Raw genomic sequence first — 6,511 nt, forward strand, 5'->3', positions numbered from 1 at the left:
GGAACAATGTTCAATCCCCAGTTCCGCTCACCCCATTTCACCCCCCCCCCCACCCCCCCCCATTCCCCGCCACCACCAATAACATGCCTGACGCTTCCGACATCGGCCAAATTGTGGCAGGGATTCTGCAAAATGAATCGTGGGAACTGGGGCTTGATGATCATCGGCCGTGGCGGGGGGGGGGGGGGGGGGGATGATCATTGTCAGGACCGGGATGAACAATGTGGAAGGGGGCTGGGGGCAGCAGTCCAGCAATGAAAAATCGGCAAGCGGAAGTTTAAACTTTCCGCGTAAGTGCCGCGCAAGCGTGGCGCTGGAACGTCTTCGGTGTCCGGAGGCGCACCAGTGCCTTAAGTTGAGTCTTTAGCCGCTCTATTGTCAACTCTACACATCACTTGTTAAATCTGAGCTAGAGGATCCTGTACAAATTTGGACGCCATAATTTAGGAAGTATTTGAATGTACTGTAGTCGTTACAGTGGACGTTTAAGGATTGATACCAACGATTTTGGAATCCAGTTTCTTGGAGAGATTGCAGAAGCTGGGATTGTTCTCCCCAGAGCTGAAAAGCCTAAGGGCAAGCCTACTGGAAGTATTCAAGGTATCAAGTATTCAAGGATATCGGAACTATGCAATTAATGGTGTTTGGGGAATTGCAGTCGAGGGCATTTAAATCACGTATCCCCTGTCCACTAAACAATATATATCAATCTTATATGCAGACATCGTTAGAAAGAAATATTCGTTGATGTTAAGATTTTGCAGTCATAAACGTTTCTGAGATGAAAGACAAATACGAGGGGGGTGGGGAGACGAGTCATAATAGCCATACACTTTAAAATGAGTGAACGCTGATTCTTTAAAAATGAATATAACTGGGCCATGTAATTTATTTAGCGTAAGTAGATACATTTTTGGTTGTGCAAGATTTATTATGATACATATATATGCTCTGAAACAGTCTGGCTTTAAGGAAACAGAGTGTTGGTAATGGGCTGGACTCTGAGTGACGCTGTCTACCAACAGAAAGCGCGGTTGCTCCGAGAGATCTACCCCCTGCATCTCTGACCAGGCAGGAGCAGAAAGACAAAGAGCTCCTGCAGTTAGGTTTTGCAGCGCTATTCTGCAAGTCAAAGGCTGAGTTTTCATGATTGTCGACTTCTACAACGGCATTTGGAGGTATTGTGGATTGTTATAAAAAGTTACTGACTGCAAACGTTAGAAAGTTAACTGCAGTTTCGCATCCGCATCGATCTCAGCAATGCAATAAGATGGCAGATGCACAGTGCATCAGCGCACCAACGCGTAAACTGTTTTATTTCATGAGCTTATTTATTGTCGCGGACGTGGTTGTTGGGCAAATTCGATACTCGATTCCCGAGGAACTGGAGCTCGGCGCCTTCGCGGGAAATGTGGCTGAAGATATAAAGCTAAACATTAGGACGCTGATAGATCGCAAGTTTCGTCTTGTCACTGATGGCAAGAATAAATTATTAGACATAAATTTAGAGAGCGGGATTTTGTTTGTTAATGAAAGAATTGATAGAGAACAAATTTGTGGACACAGCTCTGACTGCATAATTTCTTTTGAAGTCGTGATCGAAAATCCTTTGGAAATATATAGTGTTGACGTCGAGATAATGGATATAAATGATAATTCACCCACGTTCGTAAAGCGCCAGATGTTCGTGAAAATCGCAGAGTCATTTGCGCCAGGCGCGCGCTTTCCTTTGGAGAGCGCACACGATTTGGACGGAGGCACAAACTCGGTCGCCACCTACCGGATCAGTTCGAATGAGTACTTCGGCCTAAACAAGCAGACCCGAAGCGATGGCAGTATAATTGCCGAGATGTTACTGGAGAAGTCCTTGGACCGAGAAAATGAATCCACATTTCATCTGGTGCTGACGGCGATTGACGGTGGGATTCCGGCGCTATCTGGTACAGCCCAAATTATAATTACAGTTCTGGATGCCAATGACAACGCACCTGTGTTCGATCACGAAAAATATGAAGTCAGCTTGTTCGAGAATGTCTCAGAAGGCCATTTGGTTATCAAGCTCAACGCGAATGATGCAGACGAAGGGACAAATAGCGAGGTACAGTATTCTTTCAATACACATACTTCTGAAAGAGTACGTCAGCTGTTCAGCTTGAACGCAGAAACTGGAGAAATTAAAGTTCGAGGAGTTCTAGACTTTGAAGAATCGCATGTTTACGAAATTGAAGTACAAGCTACGGATAAAGGCATCTTAGCACTAGCAGGGCATTCTAAAGTTCTGGTCTCATTAATTGATGTCAATGACAACGCTCCCGAGGTGAAAGTGACCTCAGTATCCAACACGATCCCCGAAGATGCGGCACCAGGTACTGCCATAGCTTTAGTTAGTGTAACTGACATCGATTCTGGAGAAAATGGGCGAGTTAGTTGTCAAGTGTTTATGGACATACCTTTTAAACTCCAACCATATCTGAAGAACCAGTATAAATTAACTACCAATGGCATACTGGATCGTGAACTGATACCTTTATATAACATATCCATAGTAGCCTGGGACGCTGGATCTCCACATCTCTACGCAAATAAAACTATTGTGGTGTCGGTGACAGATATAAATGATAATGCGCCAAGGTTTACGCAATCCGTATATACCGTATATGTGAAGGAGAACAATGCTCCGGGTGCTTCATTTTTTACAGTCACGGCTTTGGACCCTGATTTTGGACAGAATTCTCACGTATCATATTCTATTCTGGGTAACCAAAACCAAGATCCTTCTGTTCCTATTTATATCAATATTAATTCGAACGATGGTAACATGTATGCGCTACGTTCTTTTGACTATGAGGACTTAAAAAGCTTCCAAGTCCACATTCAAGCAAAGGATAATGGAATTCCTAAACTGAGTAGTAGCACTACAGTTACTGTAATTATTCTGGATCAAAACGACAATATCCCCGTTATCATTTCACCTTTAACGTGGAATGGATCAACTACATTGAGGATGGTACCTCAGTCAGCAAATTCGGGTTATTTGGTCACCAAGATAATCGCGTCTGATGCAGATTCTGGCCAGAATGCTCGGCTTTCCTTCAAATTACTTGGAGCAACTGACACTAGTCTAGTCAATGTAGGACTACACTCAGGGGAAATCAAATTAGCTCGGACACTTAGTGATCAAGATCTCACTACGCAACATTTGAATATCCTGGTGAATGATAATGGAGAACCAAGACTTTCGACTACTGTATCCATGTTCTTTTCAATAATGAGCAATGTTAATCAAACGTTTATTGAACCCCGTCACCTGGACATGAAAACTGAATATTTTTCAGATGGTAATTTGTACCTAATCATTATTTTGGGAACAACTTCTTTTATATTTCTGGTGACAATTATCATTCTGTTTGTCGTTAAATTCCAGCAAGGTAGAAATGTTCATGGTTACAATTCTGGCACTTGTTGTGGGGGTGCAAATTCGCTGGATAGCTACAATCAGAGGCATGCTCCAAGAGAATGTATGAACTATCTCGGAGATGGCCAGACTCTCCCCGTTTGTGACTGCCAGCATTACATGATGTATTTACCCCCGAATTCACCGAGAACTGATTTTTTATTCATAAAACCCCACGATGCAACTTTGCCTTGCAGTGAAGTTAAAGGCACTACCCCCAGCACATCGAAAGAGCATGCCGAAGAAACAAGTAAGTTGAATCGTAGGTATCCCGTAGGAGAGCAATTTGATATAAATTGCCACGATTGTTTGAAATGTGAGTTCAGTTCTCAATATGTTGTCCCGTTTCTAACAACTATTTCAATAAAATGTTTCAGAAGTAGCTCACAATATTTTTTAGTTAACCTAAGGCTAGTTTCGAATGAAAGCCATTTCCACAACATTGGAAATTATGTTCATGTGTTTTCCTTGCCGGTTGCTTTAATTTGGTTTATTAGAGCGAAATCTATTTTGTCTAAAAAAAAACAACGTAACTAAATTAGCGTCTCCCCGATCGTATTTGAACATTGTCCACTGTTACGAGTCAAACATGATACTTGCCGAATGACAAAGTTTGTGTTCTGCAATTTCTCCCTTCGCCCAAAAGATATCGGACAGGTTTTCAACATGATCGGGGCAAATAACTGATGTTGTAAATCGCCACACTGTTATGTCAACGCCAGTTCTTTTAATTTTTATTTTCACGGCTAAGAATGTAAACGGGAAATGCTGCATTCTTCCAGAGCCCCGGGCAGTGTTCAAGGCGACCACAAGGAGGCAATATTTAGGGTGCAATATTATACAGGAAAGCTGTCGAAAGTAAGGAGTGCACCGATATAGCTCCTAATCTCTGGACGCCAAAAGCCACTGACATGAAAACGTAAAGGCAGTATTTTTGTGTGTGTGTGCGTGTGGGATAAGTTCAGTGTGGCATCAGCTCAGGTTTCGCTAGTGAATCTGGACATAAGTCCTGATTCACCAGGGTCCCCAACAATAAATTAAACGTATTTTCTGGCTCATCTTGAATTGAAATGCCAGAGGGAATCTTTCTCTGCATGCACTACGCACACTCCACCGAGTAGCATTCTAAAATGCAGTTAGTTTCTCCGTTCGTCAGAGAGTCAGATTTATAATTTAAAGGGCGATTCAGAACATTGTAATGAGAACGTAGCCTCAATAAGCCCTCAAACGCTGACTGGTATAACAGACAACCTATCATCAGCAATAGTTTTACTTCCAAAAGTAGGTTGAAAATTTAGCTCGCAATTTTTTTTTCCGTGGACGATTCCTTCTTTCTCAATGAAAAATCGAAAAGTAATTGCACGGAAAGGTGGAAAGTTATTAAACTTTGCATGCAATGTTCAGTGCAAAGCTAAAATCGTGAACTGTTTGAACAGCGCCCCATGTTCACCAGCAAATGTGTAGATGTTAAAGACAGTTGGCGTTATTCAGAAGGAGTGGGGGGGGACATCAGCAGTCTAATGAAATGAAGGCAATTAATGCTCTTTTATTATTCCCTTTATAGGTCTTTCGAATTGAAAGGGTGTAAATATACCTCACCCCACGCAGATCAGGGTAGCACAAATAGCAGCACACTTTTAAAGGCGCATGGCATTATATATATTCATTGATATTCGATGAAGTAAAACCACTAAACATTCTATGAATTTAAATGATACACTGATGCACTTATATGTTGGTTGATATGCCGAGCCGTCAACACCCTCATGCTCTAAGCAACCGAGATAAAAGATGCTCCTTGGGCTGCCTGTCGTAAAGTCTTACTTTTTTCCCTTCCAAAAATCATAAAAGGTTGGAAACAAAAATTGCTAAATAGTTGTTTTAACGTTATTTGCAAAGATATCGAATATTTTCATGTGATTTAATTGCAGTAGTTTCATTTTCTATTGCATCAGTAAAAAGCTTTAACGTCCGTTTCCTTTCAAGATTCTAGAAAATGCGTATGGTTTTTATATATTTAAAATTAAGTTAAGATTGCACGTGTATTCTTTGTGTTAATGCGAGGATATTTTGTATCTTATGCACAGCATAGAAAGCAAAAGCAAATTTTGGACGAAGGCAGCTTTGACAGAACATTCGCAAATGACCAAAAGAATATCACCAATAACATTTAATCAACGTCCAAATAATAACTTCGCTGCTTGTGTCCTTGAGGAATTTCTGATTACTGACTCCATTAACCAGCATGCTTCTAATGATATTAAGGCCTTTCGTAATCTGGTAATGCACTCATAAATTATAATGTACGAAGTTTGTGTAAGACAAAATAAAAATTGTTGCATTTACATTTATATTTGGACTCCTTAGATCATAGAGATCTCCGAACGCGATCACTGATCTTGTTCTGTAAGGCTGCAATTGTGTTATTGTCGGGTCTATTTGAAGAAACGTGGGTTTTTGTATTCTGTAAAAAAAGTTAGCAATTAACAGGCTTAAAACACAATCTGCACGTACACAAACGTAGTTTGTTTCTCTGTATATGTAATGCATGTAAAAATGTAACACGTTTTAATGAATCTGTAAGCGATCTAATTAATATTCTTTTATTTAACAATTTGGTTAAGATTGGTGAAGAACAATTCTAGTCATAAAATGCTCTGATGTGTTGAGTTATTAGATTCTAATTTACCAAACCTGATAACAGACTTGTTTTGCTAACTGTACTATTTAATATTGAATGCATGTTTAAATGTAAAAGCTTTAGGTAACCCCGTTTCATGATTCATATTTACTTCGATTTTTGTGGAAATGTATAGAAAACGTGACTTCCCTGATTAACAAAATGAAGATCTTTAAATACGCTATGAGATGTTAGCCTATAAGAAGTTTTTTTGGCGGAAAGGCATATTTCTTTTTTTTTCTATGTTAGTGAATTATTGGCCGTTTAAATATAACAGGGGAGAGTTTCCCTGCTATATAATGGGTAATATAATTCTTAACTTTTCCTTCCCCTATCCTTTGGATCTAGTCAGCACTGGAAATGAAGTATTTAATGTT

General features: G+C 40.2%; 1 protein-coding gene across 3 annotated transcripts; it reads left to right on the top strand.

The window, feature by feature from the left end:
• Positions 1-1,067: 1,067 nt before the first annotated feature.
• Positions 1,068-6,046, top strand: LOC144686067 (protocadherin alpha-C2-like). Of its 3 annotated transcripts, none has more exons than XM_078551224.1 (2): positions 1,068-3,770; positions 5,542-6,046. In XM_078551224.1, the coding sequence occupies exons 1-2, from the start codon at positions 1,271-1,273 to the stop codon at positions 5,544-5,546; spliced, it is 2,505 nt and encodes an 834-aa protein (XP_078407350.1). In that variant the 5' UTR covers positions 1,068-1,270; the 3' UTR covers positions 5,547-6,046. The 3 variants fall into 3 exon arrangements, with proteins under 3 accessions (XP_078407350.1, XP_078407351.1, XP_078407352.1); XM_078551225.1 differs by having other exon boundaries at positions 1,068-3,716; XM_078551226.1 differs by having other exon boundaries at positions 1,068-3,704.
• The last annotated feature ends 465 nt before the right edge of the window (positions 6,047-6,511 follow it).

This window comes from Cetorhinus maximus, chromosome 10 (genome assembly GCF_964194155.1).
Source record: "Cetorhinus maximus chromosome 10, sCetMax3.hap1.1, whole genome shotgun sequence".
In the NCBI taxonomy this organism is placed as follows: domain Eukaryota; kingdom Metazoa; phylum Chordata; class Chondrichthyes; order Lamniformes; family Cetorhinidae; genus Cetorhinus; species Cetorhinus maximus.

What these genes read in the sequence shown, in the direction of transcription:
- LOC144686067 (XM_078551224.1), top strand. Translation starts at nt 1,271, where the DNA reads ATGGCAGATGCACAGTGCATCAGCGCACCAACGCGTAAACTGTTTTAT.